This window comes from Puntigrus tetrazona, chromosome 8 (genome assembly GCF_018831695.1).
Source record: "Puntigrus tetrazona isolate hp1 chromosome 8, ASM1883169v1, whole genome shotgun sequence".
In the NCBI taxonomy this organism is placed as follows: Eukaryota; Metazoa; Chordata; class Actinopteri; order Cypriniformes; family Cyprinidae; genus Puntigrus; species Puntigrus tetrazona.
In genome coordinates, this window is record NC_056706.1 from 3823527 (window position 1) to 3851455 (window position 27929).

General features: G+C 35.7%; 3 protein-coding genes across 14 annotated transcripts; 2 read left to right on the forward strand and 1 right to left on the reverse strand.

The window, feature by feature from the left end:
* Positions 1–4982: 4982 nt before the first annotated feature.
* LOC122350007 lies at positions 4983–10628 on the forward strand. Of its 9 annotated transcripts, XM_043246183.1 has the most exons (11): positions 4983–5122; positions 6759–6800; positions 7340–7381; positions 7490–7531; positions 7666–7707; positions 7924–7965; positions 8412–8453; positions 8570–8590; positions 8693–8980; positions 9353–9493; positions 9786–10628. In XM_043246183.1, the coding sequence occupies exons 1-11, from the start codon at positions 5074–5076 to the stop codon at positions 9827–9829; spliced, it is 795 nt and encodes a 264-aa protein (XP_043102118.1). In that variant the 5' UTR covers positions 4983–5073; the 3' UTR covers positions 9830–10628. The 9 variants fall into 9 exon arrangements, with proteins under 9 accessions (XP_043102118.1, XP_043102121.1, XP_043102120.1 ...); XM_043246186.1 differs by lacking the exon at positions 7924–7965; XM_043246185.1 differs by lacking the exon at positions 7666–7707.
* Positions 10629–12269: 1641 nt separating this feature from the next.
* Positions 12270–22419, forward strand: pcsk1nl (proprotein convertase subtilisin/kexin type 1 inhibitor, like). The gene is made up of 3 exons (XM_043247426.1): positions 12270–12447; positions 18323–18840; positions 19603–22419. Exons 1-3 carry the CDS (start codon positions 12370–12372, stop codon positions 19991–19993), a joined length of 987 nt encoding a protein of 328 aa, XP_043103361.1. The 5' UTR covers positions 12270–12369; the 3' UTR covers positions 19994–22419.
* On the reverse strand, positions 21927–27064 carry lhfpl4b (LHFPL tetraspan subfamily member 4b). Of its 4 annotated transcripts, XR_006251616.1 has the most exons (6): positions 26929–27064; positions 26742–26841; positions 25079–25497; positions 24505–24738; positions 23433–23540; positions 21927–23304 (listed from the first exon to the last, which is right to left on the reverse strand). XR_006251616.1 is itself a non-coding variant. In XM_043247430.1 (5 exons), exons 3-5 carry the CDS (start codon positions 25494–25496, stop codon positions 23515–23517), a joined length of 678 nt encoding a protein of 225 aa, XP_043103365.1. In that variant the 5' UTR covers position 25497; positions 26761–26841; positions 26929–27064; the 3' UTR covers positions 21927–23514. The 4 variants fall into 4 exon arrangements, 3 of the variants coding, with proteins under 3 accessions (XP_043103365.1, XP_043103363.1, XP_043103364.1); XM_043247430.1 differs by having other exon boundaries at positions 21927–23540; positions 26761–26841; XM_043247428.1 differs by having other exon boundaries at positions 21927–23540.
* Positions 27065–27929: the final 865 nt, after the last annotated feature.

The following is a 27929-nucleotide window of genomic DNA, read 5'->3' on the forward strand; positions in this document are numbered from 1 at the left end:
TATCACTAGCACATGATTCTAGTGATAAATGTTATGTGCAGCACCAAAACTTCAAATGAGTTATACTTAAATCCTGCCCTCTGAGAAGTACTAAGAATATTGTTGTAAATTGTAGCAACACTCCTCCCCATTTAGAGTAATGTATTCATCTGGTTTTAGCCAGGTTTCTGTCAAACAGAGCAAATCTAGGTTCTGATCTTTGATCAAATCATCTACATAAAAATGCTTTTGTGGAAAGTGATCTAATATTCAGCGAGCCAAGTTTTATCATTTGCTTATTTGTATTATAGGTAGTTTTTATTTGTTGAACATTAATTAAATTATTGTTTTTAATTTGGTTTGGACGTTCTCTGCATATTCAAATTCGGGAACAGACACAGTCTCTATAATGTGATGTCTAGGTGAAAGAGTCTCTATGTGTTGAGAATTAACTGCTGTCTGTGACGTGAGGCAGCTAGCAGACGGTCGGTTTAGCCAGGCTGTCCGCTTCCTGACCTGGGCACTAGTTGGTCAAGTTGGAGCTCTAAGACTATATGCCAGACTATATGCCATAAGAGCGGCACCACCCCAGGAGGAATGAATATCATCTCTTTTCAACAGGTCAAGTCTGCCCCAGAAACTCAACCAATCGTCTATAAAGCCTATGTTGTTCTGCGGGCACCACTTAGACATCCAGCCATTGAGACCCAGCAGTCTGCTGTAAATCTCATCACCCTGGTAAGCGGGAGGGGACCAGAGCATATTACATTTCTGTATATTCTGATACTAACACTAAACTCTTCTTGTATGCTAAAATACTTTACAAAAAGTATTTTACAAAAGATAGACTGAATCAGAAAAGTAAGACTAATTAACCCTTGGCTAACTGCTGGTCAAACCATTTCTTAAGACAGTGATAATGACCACACAGCCATTAAATCAGTCCTCTATCTGCATTCTGCATACAAACAAACTGGCTTCATATTCAGCAAGCAAAAGTATAAACAGAATGATATATAGACACATCCTCTTTTTATCTGCATGGAGTAGGGGGCAGCATTGTGTAGCTGTAATGATGAGTCTGCTAGCTCATAATGGTTTATCAGTGCAAAAATATTTAAGAAAAATAATTTTATTACTAGCAATACATATTTTGCCCAGCTTCTATTTTAAAGTCAAACTAAAAGACTTTAACAGTTGAGAAGTGCACAGAGAACTGGCATGTACATTACATGTTTATACATGTAACAGAAAGTAACAGCAATAATAACAATGATATTGTTTCTAAAGCTACTACAGTTCTGTGGTTGTGTGTGCTTCAGTTCCTCATGAATGTGCAGATGATCTTAAAGTTACATTTCCAGAAAAATCTTTTTTTAAATCAAAGCTGACAGGTGTGATATTAGACAGAGTCACTTCAGTCTGATCTTTGACAACATGAGGCAGCTTTACATGCTTCTACCGGTCCTTTGGCCACTCATTAGTAAGTACATGAGATTCCTTTACAGTTTTTTTTCTTCATATTTTGGGTCTTTTTTAATAATGCTGTTTTGCTGCATTGCTATTTTGCTTTTTGTATAGATTTGTCTCATTCATCTTTCAGTGAGTATCATCACTCAACAAAAAATATGCAATCTGACATTTTCCTATATAATATAATTTTAATAGCAATTGAAAGGCCTGATACAAGATTTGTGCAAGGGTCAATTTGTTTGAGATCTAAATCTATGTTGGAGAACATAATAAGACTGGAAACAATCAGTAAACAATAATCTTACACAGTTACGGACAGACATTTCAGACCTGTTTCCAGTCACATAACATATAGAATTTAGTTTAGGATTAATATGCACATTAATTGTTTTACCTTTTTGCTGTCAAAAAATGCATTGTATTGTGTTTTAGGTTTTTTCAAAAGTCACAAATAAAACATTTTCAGATTTGGCAAGAGAAATATTTAATTTTGTGTTACTTGTAGTTTATTTTCTTTTATGGTTACTATGATTGTTATGGTTTCTATGTCAAATGTTTATGTCTGAATATTTATGTTTGGCACAAAATATATTTTATTTCTAAACACATTTGTCAGTTATGCATGTTTTATGAGCCTATAAGCGGTTGAATTATTACGTCAGTTTATTTCAGACGCTCCAGTTCCCGTCATCACAGTGTACCAGCAGATGGAGGACAGAGAGCATGTGATCGTCATGTGCTCGTTTGGTAGAAGGTTTATTGAGAGCTCTTTCCAGCTGTCAGTGGAATATGAACAAAACTACACCCTTAAGAACCCAGCATGCATTGCACATGAAGTGTGCATGTTTAACATCACCGTGAGGCTTCCTGTTTCTCTGACATGTATACATGAGATCATTACCTTTGGAAATGACATTTATCTGCTGAGTGAGACCTACGGTCAGTCTGATAAATTACTGTTATGTAGATGCATTTTTTTGAAAGATAACACAAAAATTATGATCAATTTGTATAATAATATGTAGAATCAATGGGAGATATATGTACGCATAATCATCTTCTGTATTTCATTTTCATGCAGTCTTAGAGCATCATGATGGAGTATCTTCACTCTACATTGGCTTTTTCTCCTTTATTGTTGTTAGTGTCATTATAATGACCGCTGCGGTGATTGTGACCAACATTAGAAGCAATGCACAAGGTGTGTGTTTTGCCCAATATTCATTCCTTTATAGTAAAAGTGGATTTACTGATATATACAAGAAAAAAAAAACTCAAGTGTGTATATCTTTGTTCCTTCTTAACAGATTCAATAACCACTATGTGGGCGTCTGAATAACAGTGGATTACTGACAGCGTAAAACAGACATAAAGGATGAGCTGTTCTGGAAAGGGACATATCTAATCTCCCTAAAACAAATAAAATGTCATATACACAAAAACAATTGCTTATTATTATTAATTACATAGTTAATAAAACATCTTTTAAAAAAGATTGGTCAAAAACTTGTAACATCAGCATAAAAGTGGCACTGTTTGTCAGTCGTGGCAACAGTAACTAAGGAGGGCGGGTCTTTGTGGATGATCATAGAGTCATAATTACCTTATTTGTATTTCTGTGGCGAAATAAGCTTCCAAAATAACCTTTATTCAAAACAACTTAAATTATAAAACAGCTATGGTACTCTTTTAGACTCTTTTAAGTGCAAGTTTAAGCTTTGTCTGATACATGGATACGAAATGGCAGCTGTAAGAATGTGTCAGACCAGATGATCTGCCCTGGTAGCCACAAACCTTTTAGAAAGAAAGGAAAACAATACAACATCTTTAAACTATATGTAAATGAGGAGATTTTAATTCTTAGGTGTATCTATTGTAAGTTAGTCATCCACATATTGCAAGCAGGCATTATATCAGCCTTAGCTGTTGAACAATAGGCTTATTAGCTCTTTTTTGTAAAACCAGCAGAAATGTATGAAGTTAAGGTTTCATGAGAACCACTTCTGCTTTCTCACATCACTCTACATATTTCTGTAAGACTCTGCCCGCATCTATCTCAGAAAGCCCTATGTATTCTACAACAGGAAGAACCAACTTTATATCTATTTGTGCTCAAGACACAATCGTCTTCATTAAAGTGCATATTGCAGATTAGATTTTTTTTAAAGGAATACATAACCTTGTATTTCAATACCATATAACAAGTTTAGATTTAAAATATGTTACAAAACTTTAGTATAAAAGATGACAGTTTCGCTGACAATTCTCAAAAAACGCTTTCAACATCACAAGATGGAGTTGTTTGACCACCTCTGCTTTGAGCAGGTGTGAGTCAGTGTTATTGGTAGTTTTTGTATTTAATTTAGTACCGTGATGGTAAATTATTGTGTTTGTGGCGGTTACACAAACTCCAGCCTGTCAGGATATTAAGTCCACAGCTTTCCTAACCAGAAATAGAACGGTATCTTCCATACGTGTGTGCGTTTTGTGCAGTTGAAGAGACAGGACCTAGTGTTGCTGTTAGGTTTGGTTTTGTTTTTTTACACTCGCCAACTACAAAATCAGTGAACATAATGATTTCAGACACAGATAACACTTGTCTAATGTTACGCAGTGACATGAAGTTGGTCTAAACACTAGGATAAAGTTTCTGAGTGAGCAACATATACAAGTGTCAGCCCTTAGACAGGAATCAGCAGGTAAAGACGCACACAATTTCTTCTATTTGAATATTCTGTCCTGTCCAAGAGTAACAGCACTTTTTAATCAAAGAAGGGCAACATCACCATAAATTCTTTAGCAGTTAGCAGATTCACTCAGTTCCTAAATTTTATTAATTCAGACCAGGAGTCAGCAATAAATGTGATTTTAACTTTTGCTTCCTTCTCCAAGCATATTCATCAGGGATTATTAAATAAAACAGAATTTCTAGCAGAAAAAAATAGAAAAAAAGCCTTAAATGTTTAAAATGTTGAAATTGAGAGTAAAGTGCTGAAAGAAAGAAGAATTGCAGGTACCAATAGTGGTAGCAATAAAAATGTTCGGTACGAATACATGTATCGAACCAGGCCTGATATATACACGTGTGTGTGTGTGTGTGTGTGTGTGTGTGTGTGTGTGTGCAGAATAGGAATACCAGTACATTTTTCCCTTGTCTGAAAATTTTTTAGGTCCCCGTGAGGAAACAAATTAATAAAATAAAACATACAGGGTTTAATTTTTAAAAAATCTAAAATTGCCTAATCTAAAAGGGGTAGGTTTAGGTGTAGGACAATACCACATACAGTCTGCACAGTATAAAACCATTACGCCATAAAACATGAAAACCCAACGTGTGTGTGTCTAAGTGTGTTTGACAGCGAGAGAGAGAGAGAAAATTATACTAACGTCACAATGTCTAAACCATGATCTGTGGTTGTGTGGTTTAAATAAAGGGTGTGTGTAAACATCCATAAACTATTTGCTTTCATTTGGTATAATAGGCTTAATATCTTCTAAAACTTGCCTGTCTTTGGTAACCTCTAGTTACTTCTGCTTTCTACATTAATATCAGCATGTTTTAAGACTCGGTCACTATTGTTTGTGTATCTCAGACAGCTGTAGTCTCCAATCTATCACAGCATGAAACAGCTTTATATTGGCCTTTTATTGGCCCTTCGGTCAACTTTTGGTAAGTGGATTTCATGTCTTAGCCCAGCATTTTGTGTCTATATAAAACATTGTAAAGTTTGTTTTCAATTATTACTATATACAGCTTACTTTAAGGATTTCAAAAGAGGTATTTTACTTTGTGTTTTTGTATCCATCCACTGATGTGCTGAAACACGGTGTCTGCATATAGGCACACCCCTTGCTGTGACGAATGTCTAAAGCCCTATATCACCTGATTGGCCAAATAGCGCTACATGTACCTAGTATACCTGTGTGTCTCGCTATTTCGACAGATTTAATTTCCTTCAGATAGAAAGCATTGCAATGAATTTTCTGCTCCCTAAAAAAGGCGTCTAAGAGCAGTGTGAACTCCTTACTCTTTGAGAATATGTTCACACTTTTTTTTTTAAAGCTGCCAGCGTCTCTGTTTTACGTTAGAATCCTAAGGAGTAAACAGTGTTTTCCAAAAAGTCCTCAGCAAACACCACTGCCACCGCCTCTTTGGTGAATCGGTCATGGCTGTGGTGGACAAGTTTCATGCTGTGAAACAGCAGTCTGCTGCTCGCAAGGATTGGGCTCCTAGGACTTTCCCACCTGCCCGGTACTGCTACAAAGGTCTCTCATAAACCCAGAGGCCTCATCTTCCTGCTGGCTGCCGAACACCGAGCCCTTCAGTAGCGACTTCAGTCTCTGGTCTCGACTAATAGTCATTAGTCATGAGGGAATGCTTGCCTGGAATTTCTCAATGGGTGCTGCGCATATTTTATTGTGCCCAAAAAAGGGCCAATCCTACATTTACACCGATTGAATCTTCACGCTCCGAGTCAATTTTATCTCAAATCTGCCCAGACACCTAGTTTGTGACAATCGATCTGAAGAATACTTACTTTCATAGATCGTAAAGAAGCCTTTGGTTCACTGTGCTGGTCCGGCTGTGGCTTCAGGGTATCCATGTACAGAATTACCTGGACGATTGGCTGAAATGATCACAATTGCAAGCCCAAGCACACTCTCTCCGAGCACTATTTGGCCAATCAGACTGGCGGGATGATACAGGGCGTCAGACATGCGCCACGCCAAGGAGTGTTACCATACATATACGATAAACATCTTGTTCCCTATTCAGGAAACTGTGGTTACGTATGCAACCAAGATGTTTTACGGTGTAGCATTGTCTGATTTGACATGCGGTACATATGCAAAAGCAGAAGGAGCCGTGAATGCAGCAAATAAATATAATTGTTCTTTGTTTTATTTTAAATAAGAAGGTTCAACATTAAAATATATTAAAGTGCTCATAAAAACAGACATAGCTTATGTACGTATAGAGGGTGGGGTTTTAGCAGACCAATCACAGCACTCCACGTAGAATTGAATTTTTGGAGAGATGCACCTCAGGTTATGGTGTAGGGTACAGCGTAGGCCTAAGTATAACAATGTTATAATGTTATAATGTTAGGATGCATAATGTCTTTTTATTTATATTACTAGCACCATATTATATACAAATGTATGTTTTATTTCCATCTTATACGTACCATTTGTATTATTTGGTTTTGTTAAAATTACTATAGTAAGTGTACACTGTCCAAATTATTTTATTCTAGATATACACATGCAACTGTGTTTCTCTTTGTTTTACTGATTTTTTGAAGCTCAAACACCCTACTGGAGGAACGTGTATTACCAGACGCAGAGTAAGTCAGCAGATTTGTTATGATGCACTATAATGTTATGATGCATAATGTTTTTTTTTATTTATATTACTAGCACCATATTATTGTCAGGGGTGCAATAAGCACAAGAGCACACAACGAGTATAACTGAAAATAAAGAGTTTTACTCTACTCAGAAGACGAAATAAACAATATAAATACAGATAGGCAGGCAGGCAGACAGGATGATAACCACACGCAAATAAGGACGAGGTCGGACAAACAGAACTGAAAACACAGGACTTAAATACACCGGGTAAATGACTAAATTAACTATACACAGCTGAAGACAATTAACTAAATTAGGTCACATGGAACATGGCACACAACAAAAACAATAACACAAGTCCAGAGACGTGACAATTATATACAAATGTATGTTTTATTTCCATCTTATACGTACCATTTGTATTATTTGGTTTTGTTAAAATTACTATAGTAAGTGTACACTGTGCAAATTATTTTATTCTAGACATACACAAGCAACTGTGTTTCTCTTTGTTTTACTGATTTTTTTGAAGCTCAAACACCCTACTGGAGGAACGTGAATTACCAGACGCAGAGTAAGTGTGCAATGTTGTTGTTTATAAGTTAATAAACATTACTAGAATTTAGCATTACCAGTACAAATTTCAGTACATGTTAAAACTGTAAAAACTATTTTCTTAAAGCTCAAGCCCCCTTTTGGAGGAGCCCGTATTACTATGCATCAAGTTAGTAGTTTTACAATGTTGTTTTGACGCATATTAATGCCTTTTTTTAATCCGAATAAATATTCTTAAATGTTTTGGAGTTTTTTTCTTCTAAAATGTCAAACAATCAGTTCAGCCCCTATTTTTCTTTAAAGCTCAAACACCCGACTGGAGGAATGTGTATTACCAGACACAGAGTAAGTCAGCAGATTTGTTATGATGCACTATAATGTTATGATGCATAATGTAGATAAGCAACGTTGCACTGATGCCATAATGTTTGCTAATAAAGTAATATAACTGATATTTGTTTTTTTTTATTTGAAATTAATAAACATTACTGACATTTAACAGGAATATTTACCATCTAGCAAATGTTAAAACTGTTTAAAACTCTCTTTATGTTCTTAAAGCTCAAGCCCCGACTTGGAAAAAACCATATTACTATGCAACAAGTCAGTATTTACAATGTTATATTACTGTACTTTTTTTTTTTTTTAAGCGGTCATGTGATGTTGCTAAAAAGAACACTATTTTGAGTTTTTGGTGTAATGCAATGTGTTTAGGCAGTTTAAGCTTAAAAAACACATACATTTACACATATTGTATTTTATTATTTCTGTGCAAAACAAACAATAATCACTGATGTACTCTGCTCAAAACTCACATTTGAATAGTAAGAAGCAGGTCCTTTTAATATGAAAATGTAACTTACGCAAAGATTGTGAGTCAGAAGCGCCAGACTGTCCTTGCAGTTAGAATTGGTCCACTTTATAGCCTCTGTGCTCAGCAAGCTTAGGCTGCTTTGCAGGTTTTAAGAATTAGTCCTCCGTAAATGCACTGAAATGTTTGTTAGTTTTTTACTGTTAAGTGTACTGTGCCTGTCTTTGTTTTATTAAAGCTCAAACCCCCTTCAGAAGAAATGTGCATTACCAGCTTCAGAGTAAGTCTGCAGAGTCATACAGATTTTTTAATAATTATGGTTCTTAAATTAAATTCATAATTTTAAAAAAGGTTTTTTCTCTCTGTCCTTTTTTTTTATTCTTTCAAATATCACAGCTCCATTTTGGAAAATTCAGGGTATGTCGCATTTCCTACTTATCAACATTAAAAAAAAAAATGCAATATAAAAACATCTGTCCATTTGGAAAACTGTTTGTAATTACTGATTGTGTTGTTCAGATGGACATCATTCAGATGTTCCAGTGCCCAATATTACAGTGTTCAGGCAGATGGAGGTCAGAGAGCGCATGATCATCATGTGTTCATTTAGAAGGAGGCTCACTGAGAGCTCTTTCCAGCTGTCACTGAAGAGTGAATACAGCTATGCCTTGAAGAACCCACTGTGCTTTTTAAATGACGTGTGTGTGTTTGATGTGAAAATTAGCCCACCGGTTTCCTTCACCTGCATACACCAGATTAATTCTGTTGTGAACCGTCAGAGCGAGACCTACACCTACAGCCAGCCAGGTAAAATATGCTGTAGCTACTGTATAAGACACGGCTTATACCAGTTTTGCTAGTGTATTGAATTTTGACAGATAAACATGTATGTCAATATAATCACATATAAACATTTTAAAATATAGATTTTTGTTCTTGTCCCGTTAAGTATTTAATGATTTCCTTGTAATGGCTTATAGCAGCTCCTTAACTATACATAAACCATAGTCTGTCTGGTAAAACATGAATGCACATTTAAAAAAAAAACAACAGAACTATTGTAATCTTAATACTATCATGTTGGATCAAGGCTCTCTAAAATGCATCTTATACTGTATGTGCTCTGTGTGTCCCAAAACCATGTTTTACTGTACAGAACATGTCGTCTGTGTTTTTCAGATTTTGTTGCAGATCATCATGGCTTGGATAATCACGAAGGAGTATCTCCACTCTACATCAGTTTCTTCTCTTTCATTGTTGTCGGTCTCTTCATAATGACTGCAGCAGTGATTGTGACCACCATTAAGAACAAAGTTAAAGGTGTGTGTTTCATCCAAATATTTCATCCATTCATAATGCACACATAAAACTATATTCAAAATTTGTTCTTCAATAATTTTGTTTTAAATAAAGCCTACAGAAAAGCACTAAAAAACAACCAAAAAGAGTGCAATAGAATTAAAGTAACATTTAGATCTCACTAGCTCCTGACATGTGACTCTTTTCTGCTGAGTTTTCACAAGTTTAGGGTGTTTTGCCACACTCATCATGCTCTACACAACACAGTTAGCGTTCTATGCACTCAGCAGAAAGCATTTGATTGTTTCAACAGATTCAACGAATACTGGAATAGATAATGACTACATTAATGCATAAGAAGACATCAGAGCTGCTGAAGAGAAAAGAACACGCAACCAATCAAGATTGATCAAATGATCTTCTGCATGCTAAACCGTAATACTCTTAAAATCATAAAATGATTTTTTTTTTTATTTACTCCATGCCATATTTTAATTACAATGCAAATAACATTTTAGTATGCTGGTTTATTCTTGAAATCAGGTATTGCTTTCTCCTCATTTGTGATTTTAATGAAATTGAGTGCAAAGTAAATCAATACATTTTCTATGCAGAAAATATCTGTATGGCCTGTTGTGAAGTCATATTTCAATGATGTTTGTTGTCCTTTTTATTACAATATGAATATTGTTCCTTATTCTCCAACTTAATGGAAGCAGGCATTATATCAGCCTTAAAGGTACCTCTTAAAATGAGAAGATTCAACAGAAATGTTTGTTAGGGCTGCAAGTTTTTTTCTTTTGAATCAAAACATATGTTTTGATCCACCACACCTCCTTCGATGTGACTATTGCTGCCAATGCAAACGATCAACCACGCTACATTTCACGTTCTACTTTTCACATCCTTTTTTGTTGTTCTTGTTAACACTGAGGAAGTCTGTTAAGCGTTAAGACTCAGTCATGTCACACCTCCCTACATACATCAGAAAGCTGTACTTTCTACTCTTTCATGGCATGAACCAGCTTTTTATTCTTTTATTGGCCCTCTGGCCAGCTCTTAGTAAGTGGATTGCATTTCTTGCCTCATATTGTGTTTTTGCACTTTGTGTAATTACAGAAGTCAATAAAAATTTCATTTGTCTTGATTTTTCAGATGCATGGCCTACTGCTAATACTTTAGTGGCAAGTTGGCAAATAACAGAGTTTTGGTTCAAATTATCATCGACTTTGCGTACCACAATGTCTTGTATTGCTGTTTGAATACATGCAATTTGTGCATTTATTAGAAAGCATAACACTCTGCACTTAACTTACTAACTGTTTGAGACCATTTCCTTATTTCAACATCATACAGTAACCAGAAACAACCAACCCTTCCTCTTTTCATCAAAGACATGCTGTTTGTTTTTGTAATGATTTCTATGCCTTTTTTAAACAGTCTTAAATGCTTTCACACTGCTCATAAACTGTTCCGTTTGACTTCTTTTTCTATTAATAAAACACAATGCGATTTTCTATATATTCTATATATTGCGATACGCGATATTCTATATAACAGCTTAACAAAAAGGTAATATAAAGTAAAAATTTTACATTTTAATTGTAGCCTCCATTTTAAACACAATATTGTTTTTATTTATATTTAGAAATTTTTTTCCAACAAAATCTGCAACAGAACTGGTGTGCACCTCCAAGCAACAAGCAGTGAATTCGACATTTTAATGTCAGCGATTAACAACCCATTCATAATTACAGCACTTTACTGACTGACTGACTGAAGAAATGAATGAATGAATGAATGAATGAATGAATGAATATCTCACTCATTAAGACAGCGACCTGTCATCATCTATTGGTGGTTTCAATTTAATACAGTATCTACAAGTATAATTTTGTTTTGGCATAATTTATTGCTCATATAATAATAATGGACAAGGTGTGACTGTGGTCTAAGTGGAAGAGTGTTAAATGTCCCAAAGGTCAGTAAACCTGGTTCTTTGATTAGCAGAAAAATGTCCATGACCTGACAAGCCATGCAATTTGTGTGCATAATCACAGATGGATCGCATGTGGTAGTGAACGTGATATTGCGTAGCTTGTCAGCGAATCTTTAGAATCATGAGAATCTTTATTATTGTTTTTACAAGGTGAACTATAATACTCAACATTCAAGTATTATTTACATTTTATTTTATTCACAGTTTACCTTTACAAGTACAATTTATAACCATGAATTAAATGCCTATTCTCTACTATTCTGCAATTACTACCTCTCACTAGCTTTTTCGTTTGTGGCTTTTTGCATTCTGCTTCATTTTTAAAGTTTGAATTAACATTTTAACATACTATATATTTCATATAAATATGAATTTCATGTTCTTACTTTTTACTAGGTCTGTTACAATAATAATAATAATAATAATAATAGTGTAGTAGTACTACAAAACAGTTTCACTTGCATTTTTGCATTGCACAATAAAAAAAGATACAGCCAAATACTGAAACTGTCAATTGTTATTATTATTATTTTGTACAGTCAGACATTATGTAGACTACCCATTTCTACCCATTCCATTTCTGCTTTGTTATACAAATGCTATCCATTTCTATTTTCATCAGCTTTGATGCACAAAAATCCCTAGCACACTCTCTTTTGCTTTCTCTCTCTCTCTGACACGCATCTCTGTTCAGAGTAGCAGCGAAGCTCCTCCCCCTCTGCTCTCTCTCTCTCTCTCTCTCTCTCTCTCTCTCTCTCTCTCTCTCTCTCTCTCTCTCTCTCTCTCTCTCTCTCTCTCTCTCTCTGTTTCGCTCTGTCTGGATCTGTCCGTCTCCGTGCTGGTGTTCGGTGGCAGCGTTTCTCTTCACTGCAGGGGCAGCTTCATTCTCTCCTCCAGGATGTCGGGCCTTCTGACCAGCTCTCTTCTGCTCTTCCTCTCCCTGATGCTGTTCCAGACTCCCACACCAGAAGCAAAGGTAAAGCAAACCCTTATCATGTGTGCTTGCTGGGATTAGGTGCTTAACTCTCCCTGATTTCTCTATAGCTACAATTTAACCTGACAGTTTTCTTCTTTTTTAATCTCTATGCTGCTAGGTTTGCATTTAGTGCTAAATTTCCTTGTGTTTAGGGGGCACTTTCCTATTTCATTTCAAGTATTTGTATATGAATCGTTGCGCATATTGAATATGTGAAAGTACACAATGTGCTATTTAGGTGCTTGGCTGCGTGTTAATTTCCGTTAAAGTGATATGTCACCGAGAGCAATGAGATCAGTCGAGCCAGATGGCGTGAAATAGGGCGTACAAATCGTCATTGCCTGGCAACAACAGAGCACATATCAACAGGGCTTTACCGTTGAATACTATCCTGATTAGATTCTGGAAATTTCTCAGAAAGACAGAAATGGATGCAGGAAAAAAAAGAGTTCTTGAAAACTAGCCAAGATCACATTAAACATGCATCTTTTAGCCGGAGATGTCTATGATATAACAGATGATGTCTCTTATGTACTTGTTGACGCTGCAGTTCTAGTGCTGATAAAAGCATTTTATTAAGAGGTTTTGCTCGGAAATATTTGATTGAATAATAAAAACAAATCTAATTGGCAACAATCATTTTAAAAAGGTAATTCATGTTTAGACTCGATGATGAATCCATAGTGTTGCTATGATGTTTCATTTTTTTATAGTGCCAGGGCAACAGGGCCTTTGCTATACCTTTGCTTATATCCTTTATCATAAAAATCAAGAGTCCAGCAGTACAGATGTATTGGAGAGATTTGTGGATATCTGATCTGATAAAGAGCTGTGAATTGAAGTAAGAGCATGTGTATCAGTCATTAGCGTGCGCTCATGTCTTCAGCACCACGGACAGCAGCTATCCCTGACACACAGCCTTGTTGAGCTGAATGTAAACACTACAGTGATTTTGGGAAATGTGAAGGATTAGAGGCTGTATCTAAAGGACAACACGGTATAAAATCAATAGTAGAGGAGGCACAATCTCATTAGCAGAACAAACAGACGCTCTTTCACTCCAAGCGGAGGAGGAATGCTGTCATGGCAACAGAGAGCACTCTCATCCTCCATCCATCCATCCATCCATCCATCCATCCATTTCTACTGTAAAAAATGTCAACTTAAAATGTGCTTTGTGCTCTCATCTAAATGTACATTTTAATCACTCGATATGTGCAAGTAGATTGGGAATGGGATCAGTGTTATTTTAGTATTTAATATTTTATTTACCTATTAATTAACTATTTTTTATATTTTCTGTTTGCATTTTAATTTTAGCTTAATTTCTGGTCATTTTGTTATTAGTAAAACTTTATTAGTTAGTCAGGATCCATTGTAACATTTCTAACATTTATTTTTTTTCCAATGGAAAACATTTTAAGTTTTTTATGTTTAGGTTTTTTCATCTAATATTTATATTTCATTTCATTTTAAATCAATCACTCAAATGATTTTTAATAACAAACAACAACAAAAACACTAATTGTATTTTGTATTATTTTAATATCTTATCATAATATGTACATGAGTTTTAGTTAACAACACCGAGTAGATAACACTTAATCTGTACATTTAAACTGTAAAAAAAAAAAATGTAAACATTTGCAGTTAATTTTAATGCAAAAAAAAGTGGGTTCATAAAATATATATTTTTAAACTTCTTCAGTAGGTGTAATCCAATAATTGATACGGATGATCACTAATACATTTTATAATGACACACAACAATACGCAAATTGATGTGACAAAGCACTCTGGCTGATGCCTACAGGAGTAAAGTAACTTTGCAGAAAGGTGTTCATGTTTCCATTGGCGGAGTATTGCAGAGTGGAGCAGATGGTAAGGAACCAGAGGACATCGCTACCACATGAACTCGTGATATTAACAGCAAGATCTCCCACACACACAACGTGTACGTCTGGAGCGCTACGGACGTCATAATGCGCCAGAGTGAGTCACTGATTCATCTCACACAGCGCTCGGAGGAATCCTGCTCCCTTAGTTTCAGACGTCACTATATCTGCCTCATTTATTATTAATCATAACAGCCCTGAAATACCAGCTTGAACCAAGAAACTGACTCCGCAAGAAAAAGCTTCATTTATCATTCCGACACAAAATATGCTTTACTAGAACACAAAACTTGCACATGTGGAAGTTATCGAGCACTGTTTCTGATCACTTTAGACTATGCTGCACACAGAGGGTGAAGACAAAGCCGTGACTCAGCACTTTGTTTATAACCTCAGGCTTGAGCTCAAGTGCTTATCGGTGGCTAACATGAGTAGAGAAATAGATTCTAGGCTCTAGATCGTAAATCACTGCTGAAATCACTGTCTTCTATCAGTAATGGTGGACGTAGATCATCAGTGCCAGTGACAGAACTAATATACACCGAAGAGGAGCTGGTTACTCATGCTGTCAGAATGTGCTTGCTATGCACCCTACAGTGATTTCAGGCTCTAGAAAGCATCTTTCTTTGCTTCTCGACGGTGTGCCAGTGTAATTGAATGTCTGTCTCAGTGGGGACGGAGTGGAGGCGTGAGGATGGGAGTGCAGATGAGAGGAGAGGAAAACATGCTTACTAATGCTTCCTCTCCAGTGCATGAATGATTAGTATGTAAAGCGTCACTGAAGTGGGAGGTGTGCGTTTCTGTGCTCTCAAAGGCAGATGCGCGTCAGAAGCAACAAACCATTTGCCCTTACTGCCATTCATCAAGATTACATTATTACATGGCATGATATTGCACTGAATTATTAAACAATAGCCTACATAACAACAAGAGTAGATTTCAACACTTTTTCGGAGTTTATATAGCTCCACACTCTCTGGAGTTAAATTAAATATTTAACTATTTTAAAAGTGTTAACACTACGCCAGAGTTCCTAATTTCACTCAAAAAGAGTTAAAATAACACTAAAAGATAAACAGAAAAAACACCGTTCAGAGTTGCATGCTTAAGGTGGTTCCATTTAGTCTCAAGAGCAACAAAATATTGTTAAATAAACTACAGCACACAAAATAATTTCCATTAACTTGTTTATTTTTAATTCTTACTTGCAGTGCAATTTAAAGTCAAATTAACACATTGCAAAAGAAAGGTTTTCTGGCGTCCAACAGCAAGAAGGTACGGATGAAGTGTTGAAGTGCTCCTCCAAACTGCAGCATGACTAAAGCTGAAATGAACATTGCAAATCAGACACAAACTATGTCTAGACACAGAAAACAACATTATAAAAAGCGATTGTTCAAACAACTCAATGGCTAGGGAAGCATATGACGATTTGATTTTAATCTTTGATATTGATACTGTTGCTAATTTGAGGTCACTGAATATTTCTGCATCAACTTCTGTCCCTGTTGCATCCTTGTATGTAATGTTTGCATCTGGTGGCAAGCAAAATCTCTCAATGACTAAAAAAAAAAGATTTTTCTTTTCTTTTTTTTTTACTTTGACATCCTTTCTTGCTTCACAACAAATTATGTTGAATAAAAATGTCTTTATGATGCAAGCATAATGTAAATATGTATAATTTAAGATTTTTCTTTCAATGTATCCCCTATTATAAAACATTATATGATAAATCCATGTAAGCAAATGAGTCAAAAACACGACAGCTAGGACAATAGACAATTTATCGTATTTAAGTCAAATTCTTAGTCATTATAATCAAGTAAAAAACAAGGTGAAATTGCATGTGTCAAACCTCCCTTCAATGCAATCCAGCTTCACCTACTTCTGCTGTTGGTTGTACTTTATCTGGACTAACATTTCACCTGGAACGTGCAAAAGAGTTTGACATTGTAAATAGATGTAAATGAAAAAGTACTGTATGAATGGATGCACAACATCGCAGTAATATCACAATGTACAGATGTGCAATAACAGTCACGTTGCAGGCACGCTGCACCGTACTTTATCAACAGGGCCGATTATTTAACCACAAAATGTTTTAAGAAAAATCAAATATATAATCGGCAATGGAAAAAAAAGTACTGCGCAATTTACTGTCATGTCTACAACGTGTCTATTGCATATATAAAAGTCTTATAGACTACATAAACGCATCAGGTGAATGTTTTAAATGCGCTCTATTTTATATATAATCACTTTAAGTTTGTAAAACTAACGTTTTCCTTTATAAAAGTTTTATACAGCTTCAGTAGCTAGCTAATCACGTCATCGACGGTGCTAGTCCTGACAATAAACAAGGCTTTGTAAAAGAAAATTCTCATTCGATGTATTAATTCGGTCCCGCATTTTAATGAAATTGTGGCCACACTGTAATAATTTGATTCCTTGTTTTAATTAAATAGAAATGAGCGAGCATAGCAAACCGCGGCCACGGTGTGCATAATATAACCAGGCTGTGTGTGCGTTTACTTCCAAATTTTAATATAACGTTTATGTGCAGTGTATCACGGCACGAGTATTGTACATTTTACTGTACTTGACTTATCACCAAATTACAAATGCTTAAGTATGATTTTATGATGAGGTAACTTACCTTTTAAACAAACTCGAAGATAATGGCGGCGTCTTCGTGGATTTCACCAGCGGCCATTTGAACAGCGTGGGCGGTGTCTAATTACATCTTTACGGAGTTGTTTTAACACTGATGTTCAAATAACTCCAACACCAAACGCCATTTTACTCTGAATGTGTTAAAATGACTCTTTCAGTGTTACAATCAACTCGGAAATGTTTAACACCGAAATTTCAACTCTCCAAACTAAATGACCTAAATCCATTCAAGTATTTGTAAAACTATTTTAAATAACATCATTTCACCAAGCTACAGCTACCAAACTGAAAAAAACACACCCAAAAGCACGCCACCTGTCCATGTAACGGAACTAATTTTGCAGTTACTCATTATGAATTAATAACAATAAGAAAAACTTTAGCTGAAGTAACCAAAACAAATTAACTCCATTAAAGCATCTACAAATATTTACCTGGAATTTTTTTTATTCACAACGACAAAGCGTCCCCTGACAACATAGAAAATAAAGTACCCAAATCTCTCAGGGATATATGCATTTGTACACGAATGGAGGTCCCCATTCCATGTACCATCTACTTACCTGTGTGCAGACTAACTTCATCTTCCACTCCATCCCTTGTTAAATTTATACGAAAGTCTCTTTAAAACAAGTCATGTCACTTGGCAGCCATCTTTGAAATTCCACTCGGGCATCCAAGTGCAACTCCTATCTCTTTGCATTGGGAAACATTTCTCCCAAAATGTTCACTAAGCTTACGATTAAATTTCATATTTCGAATCACTAATGAAATCTGACATCTGAAATCTGTTTCTTTTGCTCAAACGGCGTTATAGAAATCTTATTTCTCAAGCGACATCAGCCAGTGCGCATGCGCACGTCTCAGACTACTGATTGTTTCTGTAGCAACCAGAACTTCTAACTGCTGATTAGCGATTGGCTATTTTACTTAGAAGGCGGGGCCTCTTGTGATTGATCGGCCATTTTAAGAGTTTCATATTTCCCTATTCAAAACTATACGAGTGACACGACTTGGGTATTCTATACTCCTTTAGTTTATATCGTTCCGTCTAACGTTGTTTCGAAGTTTTTCTTCTCCTGCTATTATCTTACTATATGCGCCAATTGTGATAATGAAAGCTACTGGGCTATTCATTTAATGATTTGAATGAAAACATAATTGACGCTGCGTCATTTGAATATTTTGAATAATAAGCAACTGTATTCATAAATGAAATCTGTCTTTGCATATTGTTCAGCATAGAAACGAGACCTGTTCACGAGTCATCTGTTTGATTTCTTTGTCTTCCTGTCTGTATTTGTCAGCCTCTCTCTGCCATGCGTGGAGGAGGTGGAGTCCGCCTGCGAAGAGAGCTGCGGGATTCGGTGCCCTACGAGGCCCAGATGATGTCTTACCCCGCAGCTGACTTCAGGAGTCGGAGCAATGATCTGTACTACCAGCCAGAGGTCTTGAGAGCTCAAGGCCTTGGACAAGCCCTCCAGCGACTGGTGGAGAACGATCAGAAGCGGGAACAGGAAGCAGCTTATCTGGCATCAATGCTGCGGCTCCTGAACGAGGCACAGAATAACGGACAGGGCAAAGCGGAGGAAGAGGAGGAGGAGGGGGGCGATTTCCAGGGCCCGTACCCTCCAGACTACGATGAGACCGAGCAAGCCGTGAGCATGGCCAAGCCCCAGGCTTCGTGGCAGGGTCTTCTGGATCCTCAGCTTACTCAGGCTCTACTCAACCGCTACAAGCAGGAGAGACTGATGCAGGCTGGACTCGCTCCGAACACCAACAGGATTCCTGAGAGAGAGCAGGACAAAGACCAAGAGATGCTCAGGTAATAAAACCAGTGACCAGAACAGTGCCTCAGATTCAAGGTTATTATCAAAAACATAAGCTATTAAAAAAGTTGTTACTTAAATGTAAAAAAAATACAGTCTAGGATTGAAAAAAAGCTGACATAAGCTAAACACTAAAAGTAATAACTAAATAATTAAAAATTGCAACTCAACCAACCCTATGTAAACCAAATAGAAAAGCACAAAACAAAATGTCAAAAAATGTAAATTAAATTAAAATTAAAAATTCTGAAAATATTGTACATAGGTTAATCAAAAATTCTTAATAAAAATAAAGATATTAGATGGGAAAATTTAACTAAGATTAGAAATAATTAAAAAAACATTTGCATAATACAAAATTACAATTTAAAAACTGAAAATGAAGAAATCAAATCATTCAAATATTAATAATAGCCTAATATAAATAATACACAACAAAATTTCTAAACAGTCTAAAAATATAGTTAAAAAATTAATTCAGAAAATGTATAGAAACATAAATACATTTATTAGATGGAAAAACTAAATGAAAGAAAAACTAATGAGAAAAGCACATAAAATTACTAAAAATATTTAACTCAAACAAAACCTGATCATATTTTTAAAAAAGCTAATTCAAAACATTAATATTAAAAAAATAAGTATCTAAATAATACTACAATTACCCTGTATCAAAAAATTATTTTAGGAATGTTAATGAAGGAAATGGTGTCAATGGTGAATTTCAATTTTAAGCAATTTTTTTTGTATTATTAAAGGTACCTTGTTGAGAAGATCCTCTCCAGCTTGGCTTCGGGTGGTAATCAGGGAGGCCCTTCAAACCAGCGTGCTAAACGGGATCTGAGTACTGTGGCTAACATGGAGCAATCTGGAGGACATGTCCTAAAGCGCTCCCGCCGGTCCCTGGACTCCGCCCCTGGCCCCTCCCCCCAGGTCGAGGCATCACTGCTGAGGGTGAAACGGCTCGACGGTGACGTGGACGACGAGGTCACAGGCCAGAGCAACAGAACACCACACGTCGGCCTGCAGAGAATGAAGCGCATAGACACTGACCTGCCACCCCCCAAAAAACACAGCCGCAAGCGCAGAGCCCTGACCTACGACCCCGCTCTGATCGCACAGCACATCCTGCAGTACCTGCCAGCCTAAAGAGAAAGTGAGAGGAATAACAAGGAAATGTTTGGGGGAACAGAAGGAAATCTAGACAGAAAGAGGGACTGCAACATTTCACTTGCTTACAGATACGCCAGCGTTCAATGTCATCTGCCTAAATCTAATCAAGGCCTGCTTGCCGAGGTACTCTGATATGATGTTACTGTTTCAATGTTATGCTATAATAAATCCCACACACATAACAGCTTATGGAATATGTTTTTTTTCTTCTTTGTGGCTACATTATACAGTATGGAAGGCTGTTTATGCCAAAAAAAATGTACAACATTGTGAGATCCTATCCTTCTCTCAGATTTATGAACTCAAAACCCTGCCTTTTCTTTGCTCAGATTTCAGCTTTTCCATCTCACGATTCTGAGTCAGAATTGCACAATATTCTGACCTTCTTGCAATTACATTAGTTTTACAAAGAGTTAGTTTTAATTCATTTTTAGCTAAATTTTTTTAACTTAGAGTTGCGAGACAAACTAAACTGTGGGGTTTAAACTCACGAGTTTTTCTCAATTTCTTCTCTGCTTTCTGAATTTTTCAGCTTTTGCTTTTTTTCCTCAGAATAGCTCAGAACGGTCCGAGATCGTAAGTCTCAGTTACTTTTTTATTTTTTATTCCATGGGGTAAACAGGCTTCCATAGTACAGGCTTTAATTACAGACACGGATAGGATCGTCAGTTATTGTCTTGCACAAGTAGTCACGCCAACCGTTTTTACCTATGAATAAGATCTGTTGAAATGCTGTTGATAACTCCAACTTGGTCCATGATCTGGGTCGTCCAAGAGTGTTTTGTCATGTGCATTAGGGAGAGTTTGCCATTCGCCGACCCAGAATCCCTCAACAGTTTCTCAACAGATGAAAGGAGTGTGACTGTGCTTCGACAGAGCTCCAAATTTATCAGAGCTTTGCTACAGCTGTCAGTGGGTTTTATATCGTGAGCCAAGCAGCAGTAGCTATAACAGCAGACTCGCTCTGTGCTTTCAGTATTTCTGCTGTGTAACTGAATGGCAGCTCTAGATGGACAATAAAGCGATTTCAGAGATGCTATATTGATTTATTTTTCTTTATTATGTGACAGCCAGATTAAATAGTTATCAGGGGCCTCATTTATAAAGCGTGCATACACACGGATTCGATCGTAGAGTGTGCGATGTCTTAAAACGAGTTTGACGTGGAGAAGTGCTTAGCGTCACGTCAGGGTCCGAGCAGACGTACACACTTTTTATTGTATTTTAGCATTTGGAGGTTTTTGAAAACGTAAGCTGTTCTTGAAGCTCGCTCTTCTAAATTATGATGGTTAGCGATATAGGCAACTGATAATTACAAACACTGTATGGTCTAAGTTACTTAAACAACTGTTCAAAAGCTTGGGGTCAGAAATGTATATTTCTATTTACACATATTCATTCCAACAAGCTTTTATTCAACGACAGTGCATTAAAGTGATTAGAAGTGAGGCATTTATCATGTTAAAAAAGATACAGTATGTATTTCAAATAAATTAATATTCTGTTCATCAAAGAATCCTGAAAAAATGTATCAAGGTTTTTACAAATGATGTATACAAAATAAGTGCCGTTTTAAATTGTAATAACACGTAACAATATTAATGTTACTAATTTACTGTAGTGTTACCAAATAAATGCCTTTAGCAATAGACTTCTATCAACATTAAAACATTCTTACAGCATCCAACATTTTGAGCAGGAACATTTTGATCCAAATGGCAATGAATATAAACAGGACATGCTTAAATCATTTATATCAGTCTAATGAAACAGGCCTGATTTGTTATATTTACAGACTGACTTATTAATCAGATCAGCTCAATGTTTGACATTGCTATATCTACTCCTATATCTATTGCTTATTGGTTATAGATTTTTTTTTTCTTGGAAACAAATGACTGAGACAAAAAACGATTGGAATCTATTTATTGCATAAGATATCCGGTACAGGTTTAAACAGCACAACACATCAGATCAGCTGCTTTATACGGCAAGAGGCAGCGCTACAGGAGTTTAGACTCAAAAAGAGCCTGTCTAAATGTCAAACCTGCTGTAAGTGAGTTTCCTGTCCTCTCTTTCTCTGAATGGCTATCTAAAGTGGTGTACCATCTTCTTAATGTCATATGCATCCTATTCGAGCTTGATGAAGTGTTTTTTGTCCCTTGACTTGGCTTGGAAACATTCTGTCTGATACTAATCACTGTCCCAACTTCTTGCCCTCTGGGTTTGTAATCTGACTATTATGAATTTGTGAAGGAAATCGTGGCTCCTAGTATATATAAATGCTTTTCGATATTTGTGCAGTCATAAAATCTTGTACAAAAATACATATCTCTGCACTGCAAGTTTTGTCAAACAACAAAAATCACTGTAAGTGCTAATAAAGTGTATGTGAACACCGATATTTTGTTTAGAACTTTGCATTGCTTTTGCAGTGGAAGTGGATTAAAAGTTACATCACATTCAACATTTAATGCGACGGTTCGAAGAAATGACATTTTAACATTGCATATAAACAGAATAACAACTAAGACAGGGATTCGTTATATTTGGCTAAAGACAAATGCAACAGTGGCATGCAAAAAAAAAAAAAAAAAGCAGATTTGGAGAAATGTAGCTTTACGGTACTAGCTGAACAATGGATGCTCTGCAGTGAATGGGTGCCGTCAGAATGAGAGTCCAAACAGCTGATTAAAGCGTCACAATAATCCACAACACTCCATCAGTTAACATCTTGTGGAGTTAAAAGCGGTGTGTTTGTGAGCAAGTAATGCAATACCAAATTTCTCCAAATCTGTTTTGCTGAAGAAATAAACTCTTGGACAAAAAAAAAAGGCAAATACTGATTGCATGCATTGCATTTGCTACTTTTAGCCTAAAGGCGATCGAATCAGCAAATACAAATTTTAGACCTTACTGACAAAGGAAACAACAAAACTAACTAAACAGATTCACAGTATTATAATGCTGCATATATAACTACTCCAGTCCTCGTCTTAAATTCATGCACAAAACGTCCAGAACACAGTATAAAACGTCACATCTTAAAACATTATTTAACTGGAAACCAAACTGATGCGATCCGTTTGTGAATCGCAGCAGGTCATGGAGACAGTTGGAAATGCACTAAAGAAAATGGCCTTTCCTCTTTTCTATTTAGAGCCGCCATTACAAGATCACAGTAATGCTCCTCCGCCAGGGCAGAGAGGACTCGGATACTGTTGCCAGGTGACTGTTTCTATGCAGACAGGTTATGTAAGCAGAATTCACAGGATGATGACATCATGCTGAGGGGGAAGAGAGAAGCATCTCTTCACACGTTTTATGTCATCATTATGTGTCGAAAGAGAAGTGCACAAACGACGTGATGAAACGGTCAGCTGAGAGGAGGAGAAAGAACTGTGACCTGACTTACAGGAGAGAAGAACAATCCCCAGAGAAACCAGACTACTGTCTTATCAGCAGTTTCTGACTGCTGAGAACAGCTCAGTCCTGGTTTATGCTGCCAGTAACAAGCCAGTCACTGAAGAGAGGAGAAAACAACATGATTAAAATATCTCTGTCTAGAGAACAAACTAGCAAATAGTACAGCTTATCTAATATCACAATGTCACAATCACAAGGAAAGTATATATATATATATATATATATATATATATATATATATATATATATATATATATATATATATATATATATATATATATATACATACATGTTTGTAATATATAAAACCTTTAATTTGCAATAATGTTTATTGTTGGCAAAATATTAACATATTATTTATCAATAAAACGTTTTTCTATCATTTATATTCTATTATAATAATTATTTTACTTTCAGCTTTATTTTTAGCTTAAGTTTTAGCATTTTTGTTCATGTTACTTTTTATAAATATTTCTGTAAAGCCTTCATTTATTTTATTTCAGTTTTAGTAATTTTAATTAATTTAGGAAAAAATAATCAAGCAAGCAGATTTAACAGTTAATTGTCATTGCATATTTGTATTACAAAATAATAATTTCCCAACATTTATTACATACTATTTGTCAGTATAAAACCAGCATTATTGTTATAGTATCGTATGATCATTATAATATGCAACGATAATGTTTATTAATATTTTTATCAGCTTTCATAATAATTAATTAATGTGACAGTTTTAATTTCACAGTTTTTTTACATTTTAATTTTTTTACAAAAGCTTACATTTTTAATCTAATATTTACATCTATAATGTTTATAATATTTTATTTCAGCTCTATTCAAATTAATAAAAAATATTTTGATATATTCCTATTTATTTATAAATACTACCACATATGTTATTTAATATAATGTATTTATTGTAGAAATATTTACTATATTATCTGAAAAAAGAAACTATGGTTCAGTTTCAAAACCATTAACCAACCAAACTACTCTCTTAAGTCACTCAGTGGATCGTTCATTGTTTTCAGAGATTTTAGAATGCGTGAAGCGTTTACCGTCACCATCCTTTGCATCTTCTGGCAGCAGGGCATCTTGGCGATTCCCCAAAACAAAAGCCAGCGTGGCCAGTATAGCAGCGTCCAGCACCCCCAGCATGGCCAGTATGTACGCCCAGTGCACAGAGCAGTTTCCCGGGGAGAAACTACTCACACGCTCCCCACACAACGCCCGCATCTCAGCACAAGCCCAGGAGTCTGGAAACAACACACACGCCAGAGCCAAACAGAAGCCTGCGGCGAAAACACACACGCATATTTATTTTAGATTTCAGGTCGTGAAAAGCAGATATGCTATATCTTCACGTACTACAGCTTTGCAGAGAAAAGTTTGGCGTGTTAAAAAACAGTTTCCCTGGTAACGGCTGTACACAAAGCAGCACTGCACGCTGCTTTTAAACGAAGTCGACCAATCACTGCAGATTAGCGGCATGCAAAAGAGGGGTTTGGAAAAATGAATCGTTGAGTGAATCGTTTGGGAGTCTTTGAGCAAAAATAAACGCATATTAGAAGAAAATGCATTTGCATGCATCTTCCCAAAAGTTTGAGTGAGAGATGAGCTGAAGGGTCTCACCTGCTGTGAGCTGCAGCCAAGCACAGATCTTATAGACGGTTGCTGCATTGCAGAATCTGAAGAGACACAGGCAGCCCACGCTGGCCCACACCATGGTCAGAGACATGCAGACCAGCACAGCGGGAGACTGGAAGGCAGGGAGCGGGGTCAGGGTGTGGAGAGACCCCCGGCATTCTGGGACGGGCCAGTCCGTCTCCATACAGACCTCAAAGAGGCCCAGCGTCCCGGTCGGAGGAGCCGGACCCCCTTCCCGGAAGTGCAGCTCACGTGTGCCCACCCACGACGGCTGGATGAGAATGACCACCTCGATCACGGCGAAGCAGAGCGTGCAGACGGCCCACAGCACACCCACCGCCCGAGCGCTCCGGATGAACTCGGTCTGATACAGACGGGCCACCTCAGACGAGTGATGCTGCATGCTGGAGCCGGAGGGACACCACAGACATCATATTATATCACTAGAGATACCTTTATTACCTTTTCATTTTTAGTGTAAGTTTTTATTTATTTTTTTTATTTTATTGTGCGCTTTGCCATTGTCTTTTTTTTTTAAATTATTTCTTGTGTTTACTTTAGTACAAAGGCAACTTAACTGTAAATAGAATGAGAAATAAAAAAATAGCTGAAATAAAAAGAATACTTAAATTTTTTATTTCTAATTGTATTTTATGTTACATTTTTCAAACAACCAAAAAAATTATTAATTTAATTAACTTTAAGAAACAGTTTCAGAGAACATTTTTGCTTTTATTTATGATACTAAAATTCATGTTACATACTTTATATGGTTACACACTAATTAAAATTATAATACAATTAATTAAAGGTCATTATAGCAAACTAAATTTTAAAACGTTACTTTAAATGAAGTATTTTTATATATAAAAAAACATGTCACCTGTTTTATTTGTCAAGACAACATTTCTTATTTTAATATTTTGAACTATATACTATAATAATTTTAAATGTTAATTTAATACAAAAAACTACTAAAAATGACAAAAACACAAAATTACATAAAATAATATTAACAAAAAATATTTGTTATTTAAACTATTAATAGAAACTATTAAAATAAAACTATTATTTGTTAACAAAAACAACTGTCATCTCAGGTCTTTTGAATAATATAGAAATATACAATTTTAAATGGATGAATGAATTAATTCATACAATTTTTATTTTAATTGTACATTAGATGATGTACCCTTATTATGAGGTGTTATTGTTTTTATATGGTACTCTAGGGTAATATATCATCTATACTTTATCATGCTTCACATTTATTCATTTACATTACACCATAAATAATACCATTACAATGAAGCAATTATATGTGGGTTTATATATATATATATATATATATATATATATATATATATATATATATATATATATATATATTAGTGCTGTCAATAATCCAAAATAGCAGTTTTTATGTACATAATAAATATTACTGAGTTTACTGTTTATACTGCATATATAATTAAAAACACATGCACATATATTTAAGAAAAATGTAGTATGTTTAGCAACACATGGTATTACCATGGGAAAATAATAATGCCATGGTCATTTTAAATACACACATCAAAACACATTTCAAATGATAAAAAGGGACATGATGAACAGCTGAGAGAGCTGATGCCTATAGGAAAATGACCTGAAAACCTGATGTCAACCTGGTGAATGAAGAGATGGATGAAGGGAGCTTCACCTCTCTGCTTTGGCTGATTCCAGGTCTCTTCCTCCCACCACAGGATCTGGAGGACAAAAATCTCATTAAAATTGAATGGCTCGAGAGCAGCATCACGCAAAAATGTAGGAGTGAGCGAAAGAGAGAAATTGACCCGAATGGAGGGATTCTTCTCCTCCTCTTCCTCCCGGAGGGATCAAGGCAGGATGTGCGACATTAAAACAGGCCCACGCCGCTCGCAACCATCTTCCTCGCACATATGGAGGGAGAGGAGAGTGGGAGACGGGAGGGGGAGCGCAGGGCCATTCTGATTGGGAGGAGGGTCTCTACATACACACACACACACACACACACACACACGCAGCAATGCAATCCAATGATGCACAATGAGAAAATGAAATTATCTGTCAGTCCCTGTGGGGGGAAAGAGAGAGTTACAGCTCATCGATTGTAGAAACGTTACATTATGCACAGAATAAAGAGGAAGTGGGAAAATAATACATGGAGCAGAAGTGATGCATTTCAGATGAGCACAAGATAACTAGTGCAGAAAGACGCAGCAGGGGAAGGAAGGAAGAAGCTCGTCTGTGCATCATTTAGCAGGTTCACTGCCAGCCTGACCGCTCACAGGACATGAACATTCATTATTACAAAAGAACAGACACCATAGGAGAAATCATATATATTTCAGAATATTTGTAATAATTGTATTTATATATACATAAGTATAAACAGTAAACTCATATTTATTATGTACACAAAAACTGTTATTTTGGATGCAATTAATCATAATTAGTTGTTTGACAGTGCATATATATTAATAAATGTATTTGTAGGTTTTATATATATATATATATATATATATATATATATATAGATATATATATATATATAGATATATATATATATATATATATATATATATATATATATAGATATATATATATATATATATATATAGATAGATAGATAGATAGATATATATATATATATATATATATATATATATATATATATATATCATTCCATAAACATAAACTGCAATACCTTTACAACAAACATGTTTTACAATATATGTAATATTGTACTTTATGTAAGTGTTTAATACTAGTATTTATGTACCTTCTGAAAGGGTACTGGCCCAGCTGGTGTATT

Excerpts from the sequence above, each read along its gene's own strand:
- LOC122350007 (XM_043246183.1), top strand. The coding sequence starts at position 5,074 with ATGAAACAGCTTTATATTGGCCTTTTATTGGCCCTTCGGTCAACTTTT. Across the intron at positions 6,801-7,339 it reads CGTGTATTACCAGACGCAGA|CTCAAACACCCTACTGGAGG; the intron begins GTAAGTCAGCAG and ends ATTTTTTTGAAG. Across the intron at positions 8,981-9,352 it reads CTACACCTACAGCCAGCCAG|ATTTTGTTGCAGATCATCAT; the intron begins GTAAAATATGCT and ends TGTGTTTTTCAG.
- pcsk1nl (XM_043247426.1), top strand. The coding sequence starts at position 12,370 with ATGTCGGGCCTTCTGACCAGCTCTCTTCTGCTCTTCCTCTCCCTGATG. Across the intron at positions 12,448-18,322 it reads CTCCCACACCAGAAGCAAAG|CCTCTCTCTGCCATGCGTGG; the intron begins GTAAAGCAAACC and ends TGTATTTGTCAG. Across the intron at positions 18,841-19,602 it reads AAAGACCAAGAGATGCTCAG|GTACCTTGTTGAGAAGATCC; the intron begins GTAATAAAACCA and ends GTATTATTAAAG.
- lhfpl4b (XM_043247430.1), bottom strand. The coding sequence starts at position 25,496 with ATGCAGCATCACTCGTCTGAGGTGGCCCGTCTGTATCAGACCGAGTTC. Across the intron at positions 24,739-25,078 it reads TTGGCTGCAGCTCACAGCAG|GCTTCTGTTTGGCTCTGGCG; the intron begins GTGAGACCCTTC and ends TTTTCGCCGCAG. Across the intron at positions 23,541-24,504 it reads AGATGCAAAGGATGGTGACG|TGACTGGCTTGTTACTGGCA; the intron begins GTAAACGCTTCA and ends TCCTCTCTTCAG.